The sequence below is a fragment of the Bolinopsis microptera genome, chromosome 1 (assembly GCF_026151205.1).
Source record: "Bolinopsis microptera isolate Bmic1 chromosome 1, MBARI_Bmic_1.0, whole genome shotgun sequence".
Classification (NCBI taxonomy): domain Eukaryota; kingdom Metazoa; phylum Ctenophora; class Tentaculata; order Lobata; family Bolinopsidae; genus Bolinopsis; species Bolinopsis microptera.
In genome coordinates this window covers 13147256-13171136 of record NC_087072.1, presented here as the reverse complement: position 1 = coordinate 13171136, position 23881 = coordinate 13147256, and the positions used below count along the sequence as shown (strand labels likewise).

General features: G+C 37.6%; 1 protein-coding gene across 2 annotated transcripts in view; it reads left to right on the top strand.

Moving 5' to 3' along the window:
- LOC134822335 (mitoferrin-1-like) overlaps positions 1-23881 on the top strand; it is a 48152-nt gene that overhangs the window by 7913 nt on the left and 16358 nt on the right. Inside the window, exons 2-7 of one of the 2 annotated variants that reach the window (XM_063833351.1) lie at positions 4994-5151; positions 5355-5589; positions 5737-5978; positions 7857-8085; positions 8442-8642; positions 9148-9840. The exons of the other annotated variant lie outside the window; for it this stretch is intronic. Coding sequence (XP_063689421.1) covers positions 4997-5151; positions 5355-5589; positions 5737-5978; positions 7857-8085; positions 8442-8642; positions 9148-9219 — 1134 coding nt within the window. The 5' untranslated portion in view covers positions 4994-4996 and the 3' untranslated portion in view covers positions 9220-9840. Of the gene's footprint in view, positions 1-4993; positions 5152-5354; positions 5590-5736; positions 5979-7856; positions 8086-8441; positions 8643-9147; positions 9841-23881 lie in introns of those variants that run through there. 2 annotated transcript variants of the gene reach the window in all.

Genomic DNA, 23881 nt, shown 5'->3' with positions numbered 1-23881 from the left:
TTTCGGCCAGCACAATTTTCTTCAAACAAATAAATATTGAGTATCCTTCCCGACCTCCAATTGCAACAAAAATTGGTAAGCTTACTCATAGACTTACAAGGAAAGTGTCCGAAAAATTTAAAGCATATCCAATTAACAAACATTATGTTACAGCTAAAAGCAGCGTATTTTGCCCCATTTTGATCACTATATCAACTCCGATATCCACCAAATTTTTCGGACAGTTGTAAAAGCCCTATTGGATCGAAGGTCGTCGCCAATTTTCAGAATGATCTCATTTAAGGAACTGAAGATAAATCCGAATAATACGACAAAAATGGTCAAATTTGGACGAATTTGGTCAAATTACGCGACTTTTACAGCTACTTTTGCTCCAAAAGCCGCGCACCATCAAATATGGCACTTAGGCGAAATTCACTGATCTTTCCAAGAAGGTATGACAAATTTGGTATTGTGAAAATTCTCACAGTCTCTAGAAAACACTGGTACAAAAATTTTTAAAATCCGAGCAAGTTTATTTTTATCGTGCACCTCCTAATATAGTGATCAAAATGGGGCAAAATACGCTGCTTTTAGCTGTAACATAATGTTTGTTAATTGGATATGCTTTAAATTTTTAGGACACTTTCCTTGTAAGTCTATGAGTACGAGTAAGCTTACCAATTTTTGTTGCAATTGGAGGTCGGGAAGGATACTTAATATTTATTTGTCTGAAGAAAATTGTGCTGGCCGAAATTAGCGCTAAAAAACCATCCTACAGTCGGCACGCGCGGCTCACTGTCATGTCGATAGCGCACTACCTAGTATGGTTAATTGACGATGTCAACCCTTTCAGATCGTTGCTTTGCAAATTAAATTAACAGAGCAACGATGCAAAGTATAAAAATGATAGTTTGCGCGTCGTGGCGAAGTCCTTCCACCTTGACCATTGATAATGGTCTGGCCCGGCGCGCGCTACTTCGTAGCACTTGCCATCGGGCATTTCGAGAAGAAAGCGGCGCGCGTTGTAGCGCGATGCACTACTGGGTCGCGCGCGCGCATCCAATAATGCTTCTCGCAACCACATGCAGATCGGCGAGATGCGAAGGATTGACATCGTGAATCAAATGTGAAACCTGTGGCTATAAGCACAGTGCCTTACCTGAGGACCCCAGGCTATTATGTTCATTAACATAAATAAGATTTGGCGGAATGACAGGCTGAGCGCGGCCCAGTAACACAGCGCCTTGTTTGTTGTTGAGCTTCTTCCATATCTGCGCAAGAAGCAAACAATAAATTAGCTTACTGAGCTGGGCGGCGCTCAGCGCAGCCTGTCATTATGCCGCAGCTTTAGCATTTAGCATGCTTGGTTACATTTGAACATATATGTGAGAAGTTAAGCTCGAAAAGATCAGCGCTGCGCATAGTTAACGGGTGATACTCGAGTTGTTCACATAGCCATGTGTATACGCGCTGCAGGCGAGAGGGCTTTGGTTAGAGCAACTAGAGTTGGACTCGTCGCGTCGACAGTCTTGATATTAATATTTGATACTAATATTTGCAATTTTTTTTATTAAATACTTTTCAAATTTTACAGAGTACAGCAATAGATGAATATAAAATAGAATCGTTCAAAATATCGCCCCCATCTGTAAAATATGATGGGCACCCAAACACGGTAAACACATAGTGAACTATGTCCGCAGTAACTTGGACCCATTACATCGAATTAATCTAAATCCAAAAATTTATGAAAAACTAATTAATAACAAACAAATCCATGGTGAATAACTGTGGATAAAGAGTCAAAATTGGTATTTCAATACGTCAAATTCCAGATACATTAGATACAGGTCTGAAACGGTCATTAATGTGTGAGAAGGTGTGCGGGTGAAGTGTGATATGATGTTGAAAGTATAGGAAGGTAGATTAAAAAAATTAATAAAACAAAAATAATAATAATATGGGGAGCAAAGAGACTAGGCTAGACTGTTGTTTCACTGTCCAATAAACATTTCCAGAGATGCTTAGTGACCTCAGCTTTGAAAAGACTAGTAGACACAATCTGTCTTACCTGTAAAGGGAGTCCATTCCACAGTATATGAGTTCTGTAGAAAAATGATTTTGCCAGTGGGCTATTTGAGGTACATGTGGTGTGTGAATTCTGACTTAACTTAGGTAAAATTGATGACACAATAGACAGACTGTCGAGGTGGCAACGTCTTAGTCGAGAAGTGCCCTGATATAAAGAGAGATAGTGAGGCAGCGATACAGGAATTAAATTGTTAAGAACTTTGTGGAAAAAAATAAGATCATTCAAGTCAAACTTTTGAGACAAAGGGAGAATGTCGACAAGCTTGCACTTTTTGACATATTGCTCAGGTGGATAACTGCGGCCCTCTTCAGACAGAATCCATTTAATAGCTCTCTTTTGGAGACTTTCTAATTTATCACTAAGTGATTTATTACAAGGGCGCCAGATTATGGAACAATTTTCGAATTGGCTACGAACCAGGGAGAGGTAAAGCGCCCGGCGACGTTTCTGATCAATGACAATATGGCCATCTCTTCTGACCATACCAAGTTGTTGGCAGGCCTTAGTATAAATTCTGTCGCACTGACTATTCCAACTAAGCTTAGGAGTAACATCGACTCCAAGATCTTGAAACAAATATTTTACGAGTATCACCCGTTAGCCAATTTATGGTCTAGGTCTTAAAGCTGTCTAATTTAATTAGTATGCGTTTAATTAGTATGCGTTTAATTAGTATGCGTTTTAATGTTTTAGGCAGTTTGGAGCTGAAAATTCAAAAAGTGTAATTCCCAAATTTCTCAGTTTCTGTGTAAACAGTAAACAGGTATTAAATTACAGATAATATAAATTGTTTCAAACAGTATACACATAATGTCACAATGACCCTATATAAAAATAACCCTTCAAAAATTCAATATTTTGAAAATCACTCTTGGCCTTGCGGCTCCAAGTTCAAATCTAAATTGTCTATATTGACAAAGTATATTGAAATTTGTTTAAACAGGTATTGAAATTGGTTTAAATCGTTTTTGGGCAAAATATCACCAAGAACACATTTTAAACATATTTGGATGGTACAGGTCAAAGATATAGTGAGGCGATGACTTTTATCAGGAAAATAGTAAGATTTGACATGCTGAGAACAACAGTTATTGCTCTAGGAGGAGAAAGCAAGTTGAAAAGTAGTAATGCAGTCAAAATTTATTTATATACAAATTTAGAGCCAGTACATTGAGTTATAATTTGGCTTAGTTTTTAGGTAAATCATTTTTCAAGGCGTTTTTACTCAGATTTTATTATTATTATTATCTAACTTTTAAAACAATCTCGAAATAGTAAAGAAACATCTTAAGAGACTGATAAGTGCCCAAAAAAACATAACAGTTCTCTGAAAAATAAAGGTTAATTATGAGGTAAATAATTTTCTCCACAAAATTCTGTTAGAGGCAGTAGCCCTAAGATCATAAAGATCATTAATATCACGTAATGGTAGGTTTCTTTTATTCAAATCATTTATAATAAACTTTAAAATATTACTTTGGTGTCGACCAACGCGTCCTTTCATGGTAAATAACGCATTAACAGCAAATTGAAGAGCTCTCTGAGCTGGTGATGAGCAGTCACTGCGAAGGACATGTCTAAGCATTTTCCAGCAAGCATATGTCACTCGCTCTGACAACAGTGTTACACCACAGCGTTCATAGAGTGCTTTATTACTGATAATAATGGGATAAGTCATCTTCAATATTTGACGCAGGTGTCTTCTATGACATGCATCAAGTTTGTTAAATAGGTTCTGAGGGGTAGCCCAGCTATTGCAGTTATAGAGCATAACAGATGTAACGTATGCTTCGTATATCTTAATCTTGGTCTTCAGATTAATCTTAGATCCTTGCATCCAAACTTTCTTGTATTTTTCGAATGCAACATTTCCAAGGATTATACGATGCTGTATGTCTTCTTTACTACATAGCTTAGAGCCTCAGATTTTACTAAATTTAGAACTGAACGATTTTCAGATTTTACTAAATTTAAATTCAAATTTGTATTAATTTATTAACCTCATCCCTCAGAAGACGAGCTTTGAGGTCTCTTAGATTTGTTTATGTAAATTTTGTAGGTATTTTACTGTAACATTACAGTAACATTTTACTGTAAATTATGGCCCACAATAAGGGGCCATAATTTTTAAATTATGTAATATAGAATTATTATTATTATTACTGTACTATTTTATATTGTGTACAATTTGGCGGACGAAATGATACCAGGGGGACTTCCAACCCACCGTTTCGGGGGCGCTTGTTGGCGCCCCCCCGCCGTAAATGCGCCCCCTGTTGGCGCCCCCTCCCCCTTTTGGCGCCCCTCCCTGAAATTGAACAAATTAGGTGATATTAGAGGATATATGCCGGTAAAATCTCTAAAAAAGTGTGTTTCTTGAGCAAAACGCGCAGTTTTGCCAGTACCTCAGTTAAGTTTTTCAAAATTGTCCCACATTCAAACGATGATTTGGTGACGTGCCACTGGTTGGGGGTCCCCCTTTTTTTTCCTTTTTTGTTAATTAAAAAAATTATTAACTTATTGACAGAAGTTTACTTTTAGGTATATCACTGAATTTATTTGTATATATTGTTCAAATGAATTCCTTGTTTAATTTTTATTTTACTGGATATTTGCTTTGGGACATGAATGAACATATTATTGTGATATCAGATAATTTTGGTAGCATTGGCCTGGTAATTTCGCCAAGTTAAAAATATAGTGTAGTTGTACACATTGCTCCTGATTCATTAGTGAGACCTCTACCCATGGCTTTAATCCGAATCCAGTGACATAACATTCCATTTTGGTTCTATTTTATTCCATTATATTCTATAACGTTACAAACTAACTCTCAGCCTAATATGGGATTTATGCAATTTACTTTATGTATCTATTTTTGAATTCCGTTATGAAATAGTGATAACTTACATTTAATAGGGTATGTCAGTCTATCCTGCATTGACATTAAAGAGTCATGTGGTATCTCACTCTTCTGAAGATTATTTCGTGAAGCCTGACGAAGATGCTCATTGGTTTGGGACAATTGTTAACAGAGTTCGTCAAATAATTATAGACCCTTCTATTTTTGGAACCAAGTAAGTACTCATGGTCCGAATTCCTTAATTTTGTAAACTAAGCTCTGACGTCTGAAGCTAGAATGAATGACTATGCAGTATGCAGAAACTTTTCGGATGAAGAGAATTGATAGTTGTAAATCGTCAAGTCAATTTTTAACATTGATCCAGCGGTCAGTAATTTACAGGCTATCAATACTCTAATAATTCCCATAACTGTTCAGGACAGAACGGATAGAGAAACCAGGTCCAATAGTGTGTGCAGCATGGCACCCATCCTCCAGTGATCAGATAGCATTTGGTATGTCAGATGGAGTGGTCCAAGTTTTCATCTTAACCTCATCCAAACCAATTGTTCTGAGGCATCAGCATCAGAGGGGTATAACGTGTCTAGCTTGGCAACCCAACTCACTAAAATCATTGTCTGTTGGAAGTTCTAGTGGTGTTTTTGTGTGGGAGGTACTGTTTTATTGGTCTTATTCTTACTTTATAATATCAACTACAGCTTAAATAATACTCAGGAAATAAAAATTGTTGCATTGGTAATTATTTGATTTTACCAAACATTGATAGCACTATGTATCATGTGTGTCCCTATATTTGCAGGTGATATCCCAAAAAGGGTCCAACATGCCGTCCCGTACCACCCTGCATGGCACCAGTCACCCTGTCACCTCTCTCTCCTACACCCCTGATGGTAGACAATGTCTTGTCACCACCACTTCTAGTTTACTGTTGTTAGACTGCGTCTCAGGTGATTCCCCTTCTTGGATCAGATCTGTTGCGCATCCTGGTTTTGTTCTTATGTCTTCAGAGTATTGCTTTTCTCTTCTGGCTGAGAGACAAAGGTGGGATATACTATTTTTAAATGATTCTTAAATAGTTGTTAAGCATATACGGGGGGGGATGCAACGACCATTAATGTCAGTAGATGGAATTTTGTCAAAACTGACATTGTCATTAATGGTCATTAATGGTCATTAATGGTCATTAATGGTCATTAATGGTCATTAATGGTCATTAATGGTCATTAAATAATTGAAATTCTGAACTATCTTGGAAGCAACATGTCCAAGAAATTTACAATTATGATCACTTTGTATCACTTCTATAAAGTTTCTCACAGCCCCCTACATCGATTGCCAGAGTCTCGTTTGAGAAAACGAATTAATATTCGCTTAATAGAGGCTCGGACCTCGGTTTCGGAATGAGTGCCAAGCACCATTCTGTTATACGTTGGTAACTTGTCTTGTCTGTTTGCTTGTTTGCATTTGACTTAGTATAAATGCTTGTTTACAGTTGACTTAGTATAAAAGCTTGTTTACAGTTGACTTAGTATAAATGCTTGTTTGCAGTTGACTAAGTATACATGCTTGTTTGCAGTTTGCGTGGATTTGAATTGCATTGATTTCCTTTATTTGTGTTGATTGCTTTTGATAATTTGGATTTTCAATACCTCCTCACAGTACCTTCTATGCCATCGTAAGACGATATTTGGAAATAAAAGTCGGAGATCGAAATTTTTTGGTACCGGCGCGGCTGTTTCGAGGGTTCTGTGCCATACCAACCGGGCTGCAAAAATTCTTCTAAGCCCTGTCAACGTCGAACAATTCGAAAGGGCGACTCATTAAGTGCTACCTTGGCCTTCGTTCCAAAAAATTCTAAACGTCCCCTTCGTTGCCTCGGTACCATCTTATCAATGAGTGTCTCTGCTTCAAAAAAGGGCAACTGCAGATCTAGACGAATTCCTGCCGCATCAATTTGTCCCTATCATGATGACAGTGCTCGATTTTGGGTCAAAACTTTAAACTGCCAAAGGCAGAGTATTGAACTGTAAACGAATTGTTCTATCTAATCCTAGAAAAAGATCAGCTTTTTTGTTGTCCGATTCAGACTGATGACGATGTATTTCATGAAGTGCTAAAGTTGAATAAGTTCATCTACTGTGTAATTACTATATAATCGACTAGCATAATGATTTGGCTAAAATATAAATCTTGATATGATATAAGAACGGGAACGAAGTATTTAATTTTAATACCCGTGTTATTATTATTTTATTATTGATTGTTATTTTACTATTGATACGATCTGATACTCCTAAATTGCCCTTTGAATTATTATTATTGATAACTATAAGTCACCAACTGTTATCTGGTTTAAATCCCGTGGCCGCAAAATTTGTTCTTCATTACATTCGAACTTAATAAATGTAATCCCTAACTCACTCTGGAATCCACTCAAGTGATATTCTGGAAGGTCTGCCTAACCACGGAAGATTCTATTCTAAGTTTTCTCTTTCGAATCTCTAATTGTAAATGTAAAATAATAACATATACTTGTAGTTAGTTAACTAGGTAGGGTCTAAGTGATGCAGGCGTCCGTCCTTTTCGCTCTAAGAAGTGCCGGAAAAAACATGACCATTAATGTCAGTAGATGAAATTTTGACAAAACTGACATTGTCATTAATGGTCATTAATGGTCATTAATGGTCATTAATGGTCATTAATGGTCATTAATGGTCGTTGCATACCCCCCGCATATACATATTCCAGTGGTTAGTATAACCAGTGAAAAGTAACTGAATATGAAACATGAGAAATATGTAAGTGTGTGGAATGGGAATGGTCATGGTGCTGGACTATCAAATTCTTCGCTGAGAGTTTTCAACTCAGGGCTGTTTACTGAGCTTACAATGTCCAGTAGTATAATGAAATCAACACCAGGTTCCATATCCTGAGAGGAATAACAGAGGGTAAAGATTCGTACACACGACTCCAGTCCCCGGTAACGTGTGCTGCTTGGTCCCCCACTGCATCTCATCTCTTCTTCTCCATGGCAGGATCCAGTCTAGTTCTTACTTTGGAGATATTCAACCCCAGAGAAGTTTACAGCAAGATCGCTTCTGAAACTGAAATATTAATAGACTTAAACAAGACTTTGTCACATAATGAGGTGAGATGTTTTATACTTTAAGAACGGTTGAAACAGACGGATGTTTTATGTATTACATTTTGCTATTTTAGTCAAGCAAGATGTTATTTTAAACACTTTCTAAAGTCGATAATTCTTAACATTATAAATGTTGGCATTGGTCCAGACGGTAGTGTTAGATAATATGCGACCATGTACAATGTACATACATACTATTTAGCATAGCGCTTTTATACTGCCACCTGTCTCGTCATCATCAGTAGTACATCTGTTTTATCCCAGAAATTGCGGGGAGATTATTGTTAGTTTAGAGCGCCTAAAACAGCATTATCCGCATTTCAATAAGACTTTTGAAGCAACATGATATCTATTACCAGGATGAGAACTGGATAACAGAAGATATGAGTATGAACGATACAGGAACAAAGTTAGCCCTCCTCGCACGTGACGAAACTACAGGGATATCTAAAGTGTTCACATTCGGCATAACTCTGCGACCTACGGCCGTGTTTGAGTCCGAGGTGATAGGAGAGTCACTTAATCCGACCTGTGTACTTTATCAACGCAATAACAAACAGGTTGGTTGTAAGCTAGCGGAAACGTGCTAGTGCCAAGAAATCTCTGATATCTTAAGGTTATCTTTCTAAACATAATATATAAACTTGCCTGACCGAGCTAGAACATGACTGGATCACGTCTGTTTGTCGAGGTATTCATTGTGCCTTATTATATATTCACATGTAATTAAATTAATTTTTTGGAATCAGTCCAAAGAACAAGCCGCTGGCCCGCTAATTTTGATTTTGAAAGTATGAATATTTGATAAATATTCAGTTAGCCGCTAGGAAGATGAAATTAAGTTAAACATTTATTGTAAAAGCTGATAAATCTAACGTTAGAAAATAATTTACAATATTTGTTTGTTAGATGTTGATGATAAAAACCTCGTATTTGTATCTAATTATAGCAGAGCACACTAAAGTCGGGATAAGGGCTTCTTATCTAAACTATCCACAATTGATAAGACAGCTCAATGTCTGGTTTCAGAGACGGTTTATATATTTAAACACTTCGCCATTCCAGGGAGGGGTACTGTGTATTTGCTGTGAAAATGGAGATGTTAGATTTGTTCCTGACGTGACCACGCCCTCTTGAGCAATGACATGACTTCACCTGTTTGAAGTGACTACTCCCATCTGGTACACCTAGATTTACCTGTTTGAAGTGACTACTCCCATCTGGTACGCCTAGATTTACCTGTTTGAAGTGACAACTCCCATCTGGTACGCCTAGATTTACCTGTTTGAAGTGACTACTCCCCTCTGGTACGCCTAGATTTACATGTTTGAAGTGACAACTCCCATATGGTACACCTAGATTTACCTGTTTGAAGTGACTACTCCCATCTGGTACGCCTAGATTTACCTGTTTGAAGTGACTACTCCCATCTGGTACGCCTAGATTTACCTGTTTGAAGTGACTACTCCCATATGGTACGCCTAGATTTACCTGTTTGAAGTGACTACTCCCATATGGTACGCCTAGATTTACCTGTTTCGTTATGAGGGTTATTCTTAGTTAATTGATCTGGTGACTATAAGAAGGAACTAGATACCACTAAGGTATGATTTAATTGTTAGTTAATAATTTAACTAATCGCGCTGGAACGTGAATTTGTAATCCTTTTTTACATTTTATGACAAAAGATTTTATAATTTATTCAATATGTAGAGCTATTTATAAATTTCGTTGATGATTAAACAATTCCCAAAATAGTGTAGTTTGTTTTATTGGATTGATTACTCATTGCACAAAATAAATGTATGAGTTCATGCGTGTAACCTAGTAACCAGCTAGTAACCTAGTAACCAGTAACCAAGCATGCGTGTAATGCACTGAACTAAGAACTGTTCTCCATTTATATTTCCAACTCTTATATTACAAATCTGACAGTTCATTTCACAGTTCTTTTTACTCGTTGTAAGCCTAGAACTGTAATCCAAGTTCAGGTTATCTCTTGGAATTGCATGCTGTACAGTGTTCACCTTTATTATATTTTCTATTTGAAACCTGAACCCTGGTCCAGAACCTCCTACAATGTAAAATACAGCGTGAAACACGAAATTAGATTTTGAATATTTCCTGTTCCAGTGAAAAATTGTATTCTTTCGGTTTCCTCCAAAATCTATCACGTACAGATTTAATGTGAAATACAAATGGTGTATGTAAACATTTAAGCCTTTTATAGCTTAACCAAACAAATTTCATTTCACATGTATAGACTCAGATGTCAGCCCACTCATAGTCATGTACATTGTACAATATAATTATCTCCTGTACATTGTGGACATTTCTTTTAACCTTGCCTTTTCAATGATAAGATGACATCATTCAGAATCTTAGGTATCTTATAATTCTTATAATATTATGCTCTGAAACAGTAAAACATCAAATTCGCTGACCAAATTCATCTAGGTTTTAATATTCAAGAAAGGTCAAATGTCACCTTAATTCAATCAAATAAGCCAGCCTAAAATAAATAAGTTCAGGATTTGATGTTTTAAATTGTATTAAAAGTTAGACGGGTTATAAGTTATCTAATGTTTAAACTGCTCAGCAATGGCCCCCAAAGTTTGTGTACCAGCAGATTTTGGCAGACACCACATTGGAGCACCAAGTCACGGTAACCTCACGGGGGGGGTCAACCTCATTTTACCTCATGAGGCCAGCCAAAAAAGGCAAAATTGGGATGAGGTAAAATGAGGTAAAATGAGGTAAATAAATCTAGTTTTCTAAGCCTTTTTTTAGAGACAAAAAAGGTTTATTCGAAGTCATTATACTATAATTCGAGGCTGTGCATGGTCTCCCATGATATTTAATGGTTTATTAGGGGTGATGTGGAAGGGGCATTCCCAGTTTAACCTACTTACTCTCCAAACTTGGGGTAAATAAAACTTCGCATTATAATTATTATTTATGAAAAGAAAATTGAACATTTCAATTTCCATGATCCATTAGGAAATTGTTGATAGCACTTGCTAAGTTTTGTAAAGGAATTAGCAATAACTTTACTGTCACTTTGGCAGTTGCCAATTTATGGGGATATTTCCGCATTGCATGACATGGACCATTTAAATAATATCTTAGTTTGATATTGCGATTATCGAGTCACTCTGAAACAAATTGTGTCTAACTAGACCAAATGTAAACAACAGTTGTGCATGGAATTGGATTGGATTTCTACATGAATTTAGTCGAAAATTCATAGTGAAAGGTCATTTCATAACAAATTACTCATATAAACTCATACTTCATACAATTCTAAGTTCTTATGTACATGTTCAATGTTCATGATTCGCTGTAGAATAAAGGGCGGTTCACAAAACCACTTTTCGTTCAAATAATTAGATATCACCTCTAATTAGTTGCTTTATAGGATCAGGAACAACCCAACAATTTTTGTGTCTACGGTTTCGTATAATACTGACTTGGGCCACGCCCATATTTTTCACCAATTTTTAACAGGTAAAATTATCTAAATCGTCAATTTAGTCACGAAGGAGTTTGGAAGGAGTTCTAAATGTGTGCTCCTCTAATATAAACAGTAGGAAATGGTTAACTTTAGTCGAGGTCTCAGGTCTCTACAATGTCAGAAAGTTGAAGCGCAAGATTCACAGCGCCAAAAGCGAAGGTCGTAGAGACATGAGACCTTGACTAAAGTTAACCATTTCATACCATTGCTATAAGAGTACGCCACTTTCAGAGTCCTGAACACACTCCTACAGCTCTTAATCGTCAATTATATGAATTTTACCTGTTAAAATATATCATCTTTAACTGATATCAATTTAGTTTAAAACACTGTTAGTTTTAAAAAAGAACATATTACTTCACACCAAACTAACGCACAATATGATAATATAAAAAAGGAAGGTTTTCCTTGGATTCCGAATTCAACTTTGATTACCTATCAGTATATCCTCGCACTGATTATCATTTCTCGATTGTTCTCCATTTTCCAATGCAGTCAGCAAGTTCAAATTTAGGTAGACTAGGTTTTCGAATCTTCATATTATGTTCAGAAGCAGGCCAGAAGGGGTTGTTACCAGAGGAATATCTTCTTGGAACAAGGAATTAATGAGGTCTTCATTTATTTCTTCATAACTCGTCACTGACAGTCCGGACAGGATGAGCATTGACGAGATCCACTGATTACTTCATAGCTCGTCATTGATAGGATCAGTATTAAATGAGGTTGAATGATTACTTCATAGCTTGTCACTAACTGGATCAGCATAACATGACTAACAACTAACGAGGTCCAGTGATCTCTTGCTGATACGTCAAAACAAGATCAGTAAATAGCTATAAATATCGAAAAAAATTAGCTTAGAAATTACAGAGTACAAATGCCTTCTTAACAACTTAGTGACACAACTAATAACTCTTTGGCCTCATCTTTTTAAATCACTCATTCCCTCTGAAACAATATAATGCTTTGGACTAGGAGGAACTTAGTTAACTTCTTGTATAATTCGGTAAGAGGAAAATTCCTTAGTAAGCTAACATTCTTTTGTAGGATGTTACCACTTATCATATATCTGTTATCCAGCATAGGTAATCCCACAACTAGACCCTCTTATTCTGGAGTCTTGACAATGACAGCAGCAATGTACACTATTTTGATGGTCCAGGTCTCCAAGAAAACCTTCCTCTTTATATTCTCATATTGTGTGTTAGTTTGGTGTGAAGTATTATTTTCATTTTTAAAACTAACAGTGTTAAAATAAATTGATATTAGTAAAAGATGATATATTTTAACAGGTAAAATTCATACAATTGACGATTAAGAGATATGGGAGTGTGTTTAGGACTCTGAAAGTGGCGTACTCTTATAGCAATGGTATGAAATGGTTAACTTTAGTCAAGGTCTCATGTCTCTACGACCTTCGCTTTTGGCGCTGTGAATCTTGCGCTTCAAGCGCAATGCGCAAATTCCTGCAGGAACTTTCTGACGTTGTAGAGACCTGAGACCTCGACTAAAGTTAACCATTTCCTACTGTTTATATTAGAGGAGCACACATTTAGAACTCCTTCCATACTCCTTCGTGACTAAATTGACGATTTAGAGAATTTTACCTGTTAAAAATTTTTGCCGAAATTTACCTCATTTTACCTCATGAGGCCAGCCAAAAAAGGCAAAATTGGGATGAGGTAAAATGAGGTAAAATGAGGTTGACCCCCCCCCCCTCACCTTCAATCTCCAACAAGGACTGCAGATCAAAGCTAACTCTATCATAATGTCCCTGAACAGCCCTGTTATTGATGACCTGACCACAGACCTTCACCTGACGTCACTTGAAGCTGAGGACTTTAGCAGGGAGGCAGTGGACTGTTTTATTGAGGCTTCCTACACGGGAGAAGTGGAGGCTTTGAACCTGGGCAACTTCAGAGATGTGAACAAAATGAGTGTTGTGTTCAATGTGAGCTGGCTTGTTGCCAGATGTGAGAAGTATTTTGTATCCTATCTGGATAAACTAGACAGTGAGAGTAGCTACCCTGATATGTTGTTTGCTGTAGAGGAGGCTGTGTACCTGCTATCTGCTCTGAAGAAAAAAGATTTCCTGAACTTGGTGGTAAAGAAAATGAACATTATCTCAGTTATAATACGAGATAACTTCATAAACCAGTACCTGTCTGATTTATCTACTTCCACTTCAATACAGATTGATGCTTGTATAGATATTGTAAAGACAGATGTCCATGTTCTGGTTGAGATACTGATTGCTCATTTAAAGAAGAAAGATACGGTGAACCTAGATGAGAATAGCCGACTCCTTTTCAAGAATTTGAATTTGAGCTTCTGTTATAAAAAGAAACCTGAAATTCACAGGAAGCTCTTCTCTGTGCTGGAAAGTGTTGATAATATTAAAAAAGAGGATTACAAACTTCTTTTGGGGAAACTCGAACAAAATATTACTCTAAATCATCAAGGATCGACCGAGTCCTCGGCCTCGGTTTTACCGGGGAATAGCGACTTTTCCTCGGCCTCAGCCAACAAAATGAAACCTCAGGCAACACATCTGGGACCTTTCTCAACAGTTGCCTTGGCTTCGTTCAGTCCTTATGTAGGTCCTAGGTACACTTTGGGATATATAATTGAGATATTGAGTACCAGCCAAATGGTTAATAATCTGTACAAACTTATTGATGGTATTTGGTTAAGACTACGGCAATGCGATGACGATACTGTTAACGAATCAACTTTAGAAAAATTGGTTGGAATCAAAGAACGGAATGGATGGAAAAGTGTTGATTACGAATATGTCGATAGACTATTTGTTACCAATAATCGTAAATGTGCTAAGTTTTTAAACCTTCTGAAGAACTGCAAGAGACTTGTTACAAGAAGAGGTAACACATTTCATGCTTCCAGTAGAGAGTATAGTTCGGCAGAGGAGTTCGTCAAGGAGATTTTCAAAAAAGATAGCGACCTTAAGTTCTGGATTGATAATCCTGACTTTGTTAATATTAGTTACATCCTCTCGATTACTGCCATGAAAGGTAGCAATCCTGACTCCTCTTCTATGAGATGGGCTGCTTCATCCAAGGAAGTGCTGAATGAAGTACCTAAATTGCATTTTGCTTTGGAGAGATGGAAAGATGGTAAATGGGGTATATTACCTATCACTTGGTGCGGTAAACCAACTTGTATACCTAGTAGAGAAACTTGGTGTTGGGGATATATTTGGTTTGGAGTATACAATGATTCAAATTTTGAAAACTTGATCAAGGGAAATGACAGATTGACCAATTGGCATCCTTGTGTTGGCATCCATCAAGGCTGTAAATATCGTTTTGTTTTATTTGTAGTTTGATTACACCAATATGATGATTTTAAGTAATAAAATATTGTTCACTTAATTTTATACAATGGTAATTTTTGTATATTTTGTTTTAAAGGACCAGTTAACTGAAAAATTTGTAGTCTCCAATTTGGCTAAGATTTAAATCAGCTGTGACAAACTGGTAAAGAATCGTATCGCCGAAAGAACCAATTCTCTAGCGTACGTGTAACAAGTGTTATTGCAATAATAAGCTGTGGCGTCGTGACGTCATAAAGTCCCTCAGTGCGCGCTTGCATAGCGTAATACATTGCAAATGTTTATCATCGTCAATAAAACACGTGTAACTCACTCAAATTTTAGAATTATGACTATTACCCAAGTTCTCCAAAATCCTTATAGTTTTGGCTATCATCCTAACTAAAGGAATAGCTGATTGTATGTACAGTGCTCACGTCATGATTTTAAACAGTGACATAATTTCTTGAACAGTGGCGGGTGAATGTATAACGGTTAGAAAGTTTCTGCTATTACAACTTATGTCATATAATGTGATAATTTTGGATTGTTTTCATTGCTTAATTACACAAGCAGGGAGACTGTACCGATTATTTTTCCCCAGTCCATGAAACTCTAACGAATTTAGAAAGGATCTAGATAAGTAGGAGTTTGTTCAATTCCGAGAGCAATTATATTTATATCATAGCGGAATTTCTAACTTTAATCCACATGTGTCAGCCAGTACAGGAGACAAGAAGTCTGGCTACTTTACGGCCGTTCCTCTGGGACCATTAGTAGAAGTAGCTTCTATCTACGCTTCTCAACCTAAATGTCGGACTGTTTAACACGAGGTCACTATGTAATAAAACTGCACAAGTATTTGAGCAACTGTCTGACTCCAATATCAATGCCTGTTTCCTGACAGAAACTTGGCTACGTAAGGGAGATACGTCAAAAATAGCGGAAATTAAAGACCTAGGCTATAATATTGTTCACCAATCTAGAGCTGGTAGAGGAGGTGGTGTCGCTATTGCCTTTAAGAAAGATCTTAGCTTCAATAAACGCCCTACAAAGACCCATAAATCCTTTGAACATGTTGAGAGTGTGCTGAAGTCAAGTTCCAATGACCTTCTTCGTTTCTGCTGTGTCTATCGATCTTGTACGGCTAAAATGTCCAAAATGACAGACTTTTTACGGGAATTTGATGAATATCTTGACAGTCTAACTCACCTTCCAGGTAGACTGATCATTGCTGGAGACTTCAATATCCATGTCGAAGACCTCACTGATCCTGATACGATAAATTTTATCCATCTCATATCAAACTATGGCCTCATCCAGCATATTTCCAGTTCAACACACATTGGGGGTGGAATCTTAGACCTTGTTCTTACTAGAAGCAATGCGTGTGATATGTTGAACATAAAAGATATAGATGTAGCTAAAACAGTAACAACATCAGATCACTACTTCGTAAATTTCTCTATTGCCTTTCCTCACCCCAAAGGAAGCAACAAAGAAGATATGGTGGGCAGAAAGATATCAGATATAGACATAAATCTTTTTAAGGATGATCTGTTGCTATCTGACATAAATGACCCCAACAAGTTTATTGACTGCAACTCTGCCACGGAACTCTATAACAAAGAACTTCGCAGAATTCTTGATAAACATGCTCCCCTTATCTGTTTTAGCATTAATCCTGATCAAAGCAAGTGGGTGGACACAAAATGTCAAACTGCCAGAAGGAAACGAAGAAAAGCTGAACGTGACAACAGGAGACTTAAAACTGCAGATTCAAAATTAGACTATAAAAAAGCTGTTAAGCATGCCGAGGCAGTTATAAACACCACTAGACAGCTATACTATGAAAATCGTCTGCAAAGCTGTGAGGACAATAAAAAAGATACCTACAAAATAGTCAATCAGCTGATGGATCGGGACATATCTAAAAACTTGAAGCCTAATAACAAACCTGCTGAAACTCTATGTGAGGAGATGAAAGAGTTTTTCAATGATAAAGTGGAAAAGATTTACTCTGCCATTAACAATGATACTGCAGCTGACATTCTTCTTGACCACTCTGAACCATTTCAAGGTGAAGCCTGGAGCCAATTTGAAACCATAAGCGACAATGATCTCAAAAAGATTCTTTCTGACCTTAACAAAAAAGAATGTGAAGAGGATCCCATCCCTCTAAAACTTCTAATGCAGTGTTTTAATGAAGTTAAACCAATTGTGTCATTTATTATCAATGACTCACTTGTCACTGGAAAATTTCCGTCAGTCCTAAAGAGTGCTCTTGTCAGACCAGCCATCAAAGATGATAAAGGAGATGTCAATAGCTTCAACAACTATAGACCGATTAGTAACTTACCTTTCCTCTCGAAACTCATTGAAAAGAGCGTCCAGAAACAGATGACCAAACATCTTGACTATCACAATCTTCATGCTGAGCATCAAAGTGGTTATAGGTCAAATCATAGCTGCGAAACTGCGACCCTTACCATCTACAATGATCTTCTTTGTATCAGTGACATGAAAAGTAAGGTTATCCTCCTCCTTTTGGACCTCAGTGCTGCTTTTGATACTGTAAATCATCACTTGCTCCTAAAAAAACTAAAAAAGGACTTTGGTTTTGAAGGTACTGTTCTCGAATGGTTTACATCATACCTTAATAACAGATCCTTCACAGTAACTATTGATAAATCAAGATCAAAGAGATGCTTCCTTAGAATTGGAGTCCCGCAAGGTTCAATTCTAGGTCCAATTCTGTTTATACTTTACACAAAGGAGCTCAATCAGATCGCAAAGAGACATGGATTTAACATCCACATGTACGCAGATGACACTCAACTGTACATTGAGTTTAACCCACTATTTCGAGATCTCTCAACAATCGAAGAGAGAATAACAAATTGTTTTGAAGATATTAAGACCTGGATGACCCAAAATAAACTCAAACTGAACCAAAACAAAACAGAAGCTCTTGTAGTACAGACCAAGAACAGTTACTCTTCATGTCCAGTCGATTCAATACAACTTGACAATGCAGCTGACCCTGTGGATGCATCCCGCACAGTGAAAAGTTTAGGTGTCCTATTTGATCAATTCCTAACATTTGAAGACCAAATAAATTCAATTATCAGTTGCTGCAACATCCATCTGAGAAACCTTCGAGTTATAGGCTCAAAGCTTAACTATGATCTAAAAAGACAGCTCATTCACTGCTTGATCTTTTCAAAACTAGACTACTGCAATGGACTCTTATACGGTTTACCTGATCTTCTAATAAAGAAACTCCAGAAGGTACAAAATTCCTGTGTTCGATTCTTGTTTGGTTGGAAAGCTATCAAAAAATGGGACAGTGTCACTCCATTCCTGAAAAAAGCCCATTTTCTTCCGATACGACAACGAATAGAGTATAAGATTGCTCTAACCGTGTTCAAATGCGTTAACAACATAGCCCCGGAGTATATCATCAAATGTATTGACATCAAAAGTCAACCTGTACGTGTACTAAGAACTGAAGAAGACTATTTCCTCCTAAATGTTTCTCCTATTTCAAACTATAGTAAAACCGAGAGAAGTTTCAGCTACTGCGGACCCTCTGTTTGGAATAAGCTTCCTTATCAATTGAGAACACTAACCGATATCGTCTTATTTAAAAAGAAACTAAAAACTCATCAGCAATAGCAGCAAATCTGGGGAAACTTTGAAATACACCAATTTGAAGCATTTAACCCCCCCTTAAAAATCTAAGATTATGAATTTTAGTAATCTGATTATTTACATAGGTCCAAAAATGTCATAGCTTCATGATAGTGCAACGAAAAAAATCTCAGAACATTATGGTGCTGAGTTAGGTGGTTAAGTAGTCGAAAAATGACTGATTTGTTAGTGGACATTTTTTATACCTCTAACACCCAAACCCTTACTACAGTGAAGATATAAGTACTACAGTTAATATTGATGGTCATTATTGAACAAAAATGGTTCATTGACACATAGTTGAAGAAGGAAATTAAAAAAATTAATAAATGTGGTCTGTGGAGTGGTTTATTTGTTTATGTTATAGTGTACGCGTGCGCGCGCGCTAGCGCGTACTTAACCATCTGTAGGCCAACATATTTAGTCTAGGCTTAAATTCTTTATATATTATGTCACCACTATGGTGCCCAATACTTTTAGTGAAGGTTTGATGTAGAACAGTTAACCACCAACTGTGGTATATCAAAAAAACCATGTTTGTACGCGTGCGCGCGCTAGCGCGTACTTAACCACCTGGTATGGCACAGCATTGAAATATCACCATAATTTCAAAAGCAGAGGTCACCATTCAGGTGCCCAAAACTTTTGACTATGGTCCCAATACCATAAAACCTTAGATGTGGCCTCAATGTGGTTAAAACATGTTTATTTTGGACTTTCGGTCAACAGAAGCCATCACAAATTAACCATTATTCAGCAACCTCCGAACTTTTTGTGCCTTATTTTGTTTTGATATTTGATTATGAGAGATAGCTGGAGGATAATAAGTGATTTTAAAGATAATGCAACAAAATGTGTGGCCGTATGGTGGTTAAAACGACCAAAAACACTGATTTTGGTCAATTTTAGACCTTTATTAACCATGATGGACACAACATAGGACTCAGCAATGTTTCTGGTCATATAAATGAGCAGGTAGTTATATCTAGATAATGTAGCATGGCCAGCTATAGCTTTACAAAGCTAATATGTGCTCTAAAAATGGTTAATTAGTGCAAATATAGGGTATTTTCGAGACATTTTAACCACCATAGCTGCACATTGATCATAATGCATGAACTTGGGGTCAATTATGGATTTGCAAACAAATATACACTCATTTGGATAGCAAACCATTATCTGAAGTTCATATTGTGGTTAATTTTCACTTTAATAGATGCCTTGTTCAACAGCCTAGCAAGTAATATAGCCCTTTTAACCACTTTTATGACAACATTTCTTGAAAAATTTTATCAAGACCCTTCAAATGTCCTTTGTTGACCAGAAAATGTTGACTAAAATCATTAATAATGTTTTGATTGGTGGTTAACAACAAATTTTGACATTTTAACCATCTTTTTAGCACTTTTTACGAATATTAACCACCTCTAATCAACCATACTATTAAATTGCACATTTGTGATAAAAAATTATCATCCATGCACAAATGAACAACCACCACTATACATCTATAATCGGAGCAATATTTATAGCTCACCGTTCATCTTAAATTTAACCACCATTAGGACCACAAAATGCCCCCCATGAGGTTTGAAAACTTTTGTGATAGTTGCACCATGATATGATCTCAATATAATGACTACTCAGTTCATAATATCATATCTAGAAATGGTGGTTAACCCTAAAACTGGTATTTTAACCACCATAGTGGCCACATAGATGACCCATTAACCACAATTATTCAACATAACCATACTGTAGTGTTTTGTGCACCAGAAAAACATCACTCCAACATTGAGATTAACCACAATGAGCTGCAACATAATGTTGAAGTCAACATACTCAAATTATGTGAAAAAAGTCAATGTCCACCAAGTTTCCCCAGATTTGCTGCTATTGCTGTCATCTCTTTGAAAACGTATTTGTATAAGTATCATGTATTACCTTTCTCATAAAATCCATACTTCATAAAAATAAGTTCTTATGTACATGTTACTCATGAGTCGCTTTAGATGGTTTGAACTGAATCTTTGGGTTTTGAGTTCTTTATGGCTATAAAGCGATGTATAAATTCCTACTTATTATTATTATTATCAGAACAGTGCCGTGGGAACAGAATTCCCGCCAAAATACCCGGTCTACCAAATAGTAATACTGATTGGTGTGTACGGTGTGCGGTGTGTTTTGAATTAGACTTACGGCTTACCTAGTTGTTATCCTAATTGCATTATCATCGGTACATAACATAAATAAACTACTGGTAAGTTTAAATACCAAGTGCAAACGTGTTCAGTCAATCGACCCACTGAAAAACTATAGAATTTCCAAGACCCTATTATTCTCTGGCCATATATTACGGCACGATCGATTGTTAAATGGCTAAACGACCAACGTTAATCTATACAATTCTAAAACTATGAGCTAGCGCCTAGCACTTTAATCTAAAAATACACTTTTTATATTACTCCTGATTTTTACATTTCACGTTAAACATTGTCGCCACAGGTTGATCATGGACACTAACAGCTTAATTTGAGATGAATGACTTATGAGTTTCTCTAAAGTTGTGTAGTCCAGTCATTTATGGACATTTATGGAAATGAACCTGCAAATGTTCAAATACTCACGAAACTTTGCACAGACCTTCCTGAAGGTATGAATAAACGATTTTCGTTTGGAGACATTTTTTGACCGTGGAGAAAACCCAAGAGGGCCACGCCCATATTGACCCAATAACGTAACCGACCCCTTGCTTCTGAAGGTCGTAGAGACTTCTAAATAGGCTTAGACCAAGCGGCATATGCATGTTTATATAGGAGTTACTGAGCAACACATGGCCTAAAATCCTTACTTTTCGAGAAATTTGCCAAAAACCATTTTGGGCGTGGTGCTGAGCCCATTTTCGATAGGATCGTGATAGAGTCTTTTTTTTCAGTTATTGGCGAAAAACTGATTTTCGGTTCCAGAAATCATGCTAAAATATGGGCATCTCGTTACTTGGGCTATGAAGGCCCTACAGATTTTTGAATGAGTGCAAATTGTGCAGAATTGCCATGTTTATATACAACTTATGAAGCAACATGTACCCTAAAATACTTACTTTTCGAGTTATTTGGGGGAGAAACATTGTATTATGTCCATTTTCTACCTGTAAAATACAGTCTCACGAGCTACTCTGTGCGCGCAAGGGACTTTATGACGTCATCGCCAAAATAATACAAACGCTAATTACACGCGTTAGAGAGCAGTTAGAGATTTAGGAATTTCGACTCGTTGCTTAGTTTGCTATTTGTCACAATCTGTCAAAATATGAGGATAACTTTTTTTTCAGTTAACTGGTCCTTTAATAAATATTCTAAATTTGGGCTGTTTTGATTCATTGAATACAGTGTTTGAAATTATACTTCGGACATTATTAATTATCTGTAGAAGTATATAAACTGAGGTCATTCTATATCTTAACTGCTTTCTGATGCAATAAAGTTTGATAAAATAATACACTTTCCTAAAGATATTTGAATTACTCATCAATGGCACCCAAAATCTTAGGTATATCATAATTGTATCATGATTACACTCACCCATAAATTGCTTTAAACCGCTCATTAAACATTGGAAATGGGCAAATTATACCCACTATTTAGTAGGGGTTTTGTTTTCAATGTAGTCGAATTAGATAAAAAGTTACAAACCAAATTTAAAAAATTACAAAAAACCCAAAAAAAAACTTAAAGAAACCTCAAAACCCATTTCCAAAATTGAAATTTGAGGGTAATTGGGTTTTTTTGGGGTTGAACACCTTAGTACCATGTACTAACTGTTTTGCTGGGAAATGAGCAGTTTCCTTCACGTACGATTCTGACCATGTATGATCCCCCCAATATAATACTCTGAAACAGTAAAACATCAAATTCGCTGGCCAAATTCATCTAATAATATAAGTTTAAATATTTAAGTTCGATCTACAATTTATAAATTTGAATTTTGATTAGAAATGGGACTACTAAGGGGGGGGGGGGGGGGGGGGGGGTGTCACGTCCGTCTATGTCCGCTTGTCTCATAGAATCCAAAAAGGACAGGACATAGGCGGACATAGACGGACATAGGCGGACATAGGCGGACATAGACGGACATAGACGGACATAGGCGGACATAGGCGGACATTAATGGACACCTAAATTGCTAAATAAAATGTTCAATTTTTGCTGTTATAGGGGGATCATGTTTTTTGTCCGTTCGGTACCCTATATTTTCAAAACAGACAAAAATAGAGCGGACAAAAACGGACAAAAATGGACAAAAACGGACAAAAATGGAAATAACTTTTAGATGCTTCCTCCTCCTACTCTTCCTCCTCCTACCCCTGGGTCTTCCTGATCTTCCTCAGTTCTCTTCCTCCTCCCCTCCTCAGTCCTCCTCCTACTCCTCCTCCTCGTCCTCAGTCCTCCTCATCAGTCCTCCTCCTCCCCAGTCCTCCTCCTCCTCCTGAGTCCTCCTCCTGGGTCCTCCTCCTGGGTCCTCCTCCTCCTCTTCATCCTCCTCCTCTTCCTCCTCAGTCCTCAGTCCTCCTCCTCATCCTTCTCCTGAGTCCTCCTCCTCCTCCTCATCCTTCTCATCAGTCCTCCTCCCCAGTCCTCTCCCAGTCCCCCTCCTTCTCCTCCTCCTATTCAGTCCTCCTCCTCCTCCTCCTCCTCAGTTCTCCTCAGTCCTCCTTCTCATTTCTCCTAAGTCCTCCTCCTGAGTCCTCCTCCTCTTCCTTCTGAGTCCTCCTCCTGAGTCCTCCTCCTCCTCCCTCTCAGTCATCCTCCTCAGTCATCCTCCTCAGCCATCCTCCCCAGCCATCCTCCTCAGTCCTCCTCAGTCCTCATCCTTCTCAGTCATCGTCAGTCCTCCTCCTCAGTCCTCCTCAGTCCTCCTCCTCCTCCTGGGTCCTCCTCCTCCTCCTCCTCCTGGGTCCTCCTGGGTCTTCCTGATCCTCCCCAGTCCTCTTCCTCCTCCCCTCCTCAGTCCTCCTCCTACTCCTCCTCCTCGTCCTCAGTCCTCCTCATCAGTCCTCAACAGTTCTCCTCCTCCCCAGTCCTCCTCCTCCTGGGGCCTTTTCCTGGGTCCTCCTCCCCAGTCCTCCTCCTCCTGGGTCCTCCTTCTCCTCCTCAGTCCTTCTCCTCCTCCTCCTCAGTCCTCTTCCTCCTCTTCCTGCTCCTCCTTCTCCTCAGCCATCCTCCCCAGCCATCCTCCTCAGTCCTCCTCAGTCCTCCTCCTTC